This window comes from Penaeus japonicus, unplaced genomic scaffold (assembly GCF_977035675.1).
Source record: "Penaeus japonicus unplaced genomic scaffold, GWHDUDI00000001_assembly GWHDUDI00000026, whole genome shotgun sequence".
Taxonomy (NCBI): Eukaryota; Metazoa; Arthropoda; class Malacostraca; order Decapoda; family Penaeidae; genus Penaeus; species Penaeus japonicus.
The window spans coordinates 33463762-33466261 of NW_028234428.1; the positions used below are offsets into that span (position 1 = coordinate 33463762).

At 43.4% G+C, this 2500-nt stretch overlaps 1 protein-coding gene across 1 annotated transcript in view; it reads left to right on the forward strand.

Moving 5' to 3' along the window:
* The window catches only part of LOC122266886 (uncharacterized), a 45611-nt gene that overhangs the window by 33741 nt on the left and 9370 nt on the right, over positions 1-2500 (forward strand). Inside the window, 5 exon segments of the mRNA XM_086552412.1 lie at positions 1-273; positions 652-858; positions 1449-1577; positions 1710-1801; positions 1803-1818. The exon segment at positions 1-273 is cut by the window's left edge and continues 947 nt beyond it. Coding sequence (XP_086408538.1) covers positions 1-273; positions 652-858; positions 1449-1577; positions 1710-1801; positions 1803-1818 — 717 coding nt within the window.

A 2500-nucleotide genomic window follows, 5' to 3' on the forward strand; every position in this document is an offset into this window, starting at 1 on the left:
ACGTGTCCGGGGGAAGCAGCAGCAGCGAGAGCCTGGGGCTGCCGTCGGCCGAGCTCTTCCGCGGCGACGAGGACATCGGCGGCAGCGACCTCGCGGCCCCAATGGCCCCTGCGCGCTTGCCCAGCATCGAGAGCGCCTTCAGCCGCGTCGGGGAGGCCTTCCGCGGCCCCGACGATACGGAGCCGCCCCCGGCCCACACCTCCGAGCCGCCCCCGCCCGCCCACTCCTCCGAGCAGTCCCCGTCGTACGCTACGCTAAGGTAGACCCACACTTGTTCACCACAATTATTACTACACACGCCCCTAGCAAACGGAAATCAGTAGCTTTTAACAGCACCATCAATGCTCTCCGCTCTGGCCACCCATGGAACTCGCCCCTTTTTCTTCTTCTTTCCTTTCCTATCTTCCTATCTTTATCTTCCGCTCTGCCCTATTCCTCCCTCCTTCTATCTTTAATCCGCTTCCCCTCATTTCCTTCCCTTCTTCCCTATCCTTCCCCCTATCCTTCTCGCCTTAATTCTCCATCCTTCCCCTTATCCTTTTTTTACCAATCTTTCGTCTCCCCCTCCTCTATCTCTCCAACATTCGAAAAATTATAGAAGGATAGCAGATTATACACTGACACGCTTTGAACCCCGACGTTCCTTTGCAGAGGTGACTCGTATATCTTCACGTACCGCGCGCCCGACCCTCCCGTCGCCGCCCGTGAGCCTCCCGTACACCCACGAGTCCCTCTATGTCGACGCCATGGGCTCCCTCGGACAGTACCAGACCATCAGCCCGCCCGGAAGGTTCACGCCACGATCGGTTCACAGCCACATCATTGGCCATACAAACTACCTCCCGAATATGGCAATAGGTAAGAAGGGCAGAGGGAATCCGAATTTACGTGTCTGGGTGTTTATATATCGATCAATCTGTCTGTCGGATTTCTCTCTCTCTCTCTCTCTCTCTCTCTCTCTCTCTCTCTATCTATCTATATATCTATCTATCTCTCTATCTGTCTCTCTTTCTCTCTTCTTTTTTTCTTTTCCTATCTTTTCATCTTCTCTCTCTCTCTCTCTCTCTCTTCTTCTCTCTCTATTATCTATCTATTTTCTTTCTCTATCTATCAAGATTCTATATTAATCTATCGATCTATTAGATCTTCTATATTTTTATTACTATCTATCTATCTATCTATCTCTATATATATCTATCTATCTATCTCTATCTATCTATATCTATTTATATTTCTATCTCTGTCCCTTAATGGAATCCATCAAACATTTGCGAAATATTTCTTCATTATGAGCATCCCATTACCTTCAGGATCAAAGCGAAATCAATCTATAATGAAACCAACAAACCACTCCCTGTTGACACGCTACGATTAGGTTAGGTTAGCCCTCGCAAATACATCGAACAGCACGTGTTGATCAGTCTTATGCAAGATAATTGAATTGCAAGATAGGGTGCATATCGATGGCGGGGCCATCGGTGGCTTGGCCTGATACCACGGTGCGTGGCCCAGCGGGTTGTAGCTTTTAGAGGGAGTCCCCCGCCCTTCGTCCTCAGCTACTTCGCCTTCTTCTACAGGTGAGAAGGACCCCTATACGGTCGCCAAAGAGTTTAAAAAAAGGGCTACTCGTAACGTAATATTTGCATCTATGTTGTCTTTTGTTTTTAGTCCTTTGGGATTTTCTCATCGCTTGGCTTCGCCTTTTGCAGCTGTCGGAATGAACATGTTGAGCAACAGCGGGTGTCCCAGGACGGGCCCGGGGTCGCGAGGGGAGGGAGGTGGAGCGGTGCCCCACGATAAGAGCACTCTCACGAGAAGGTCAGGGGCGGCTGATGAGGGGCATACATACATACATACATACATACATACATACATACATACATACATACATACATACATACATACATACATACATACATACATACATACATACATACATACATACATACATACATACATACATACATACATACATACATACATACATACATACATACATACATACATACATACATACATACATACATACATACATACATACATACATACATACATACATACATACATACATACATACATACATACATACATACATACATACATACATACATACATACATACATACATACATACATACATACATACATACATACATACATACATACATACATACATACATACATACATACATACATACATACATACATACATACATACATACATACATACATACATACATACATACATACATACATACATACATACATACATACATACATACATACATACATACATACATACATACATACATACATACATACATACATACATACATACATACATACATACATACATACATACATACATACATACATACATACATACATACATACATACATACATACATACATACATACATACATACATACATACATACATACATACATACATACATACATACATACATACATACATACATACATACATACATACATACATA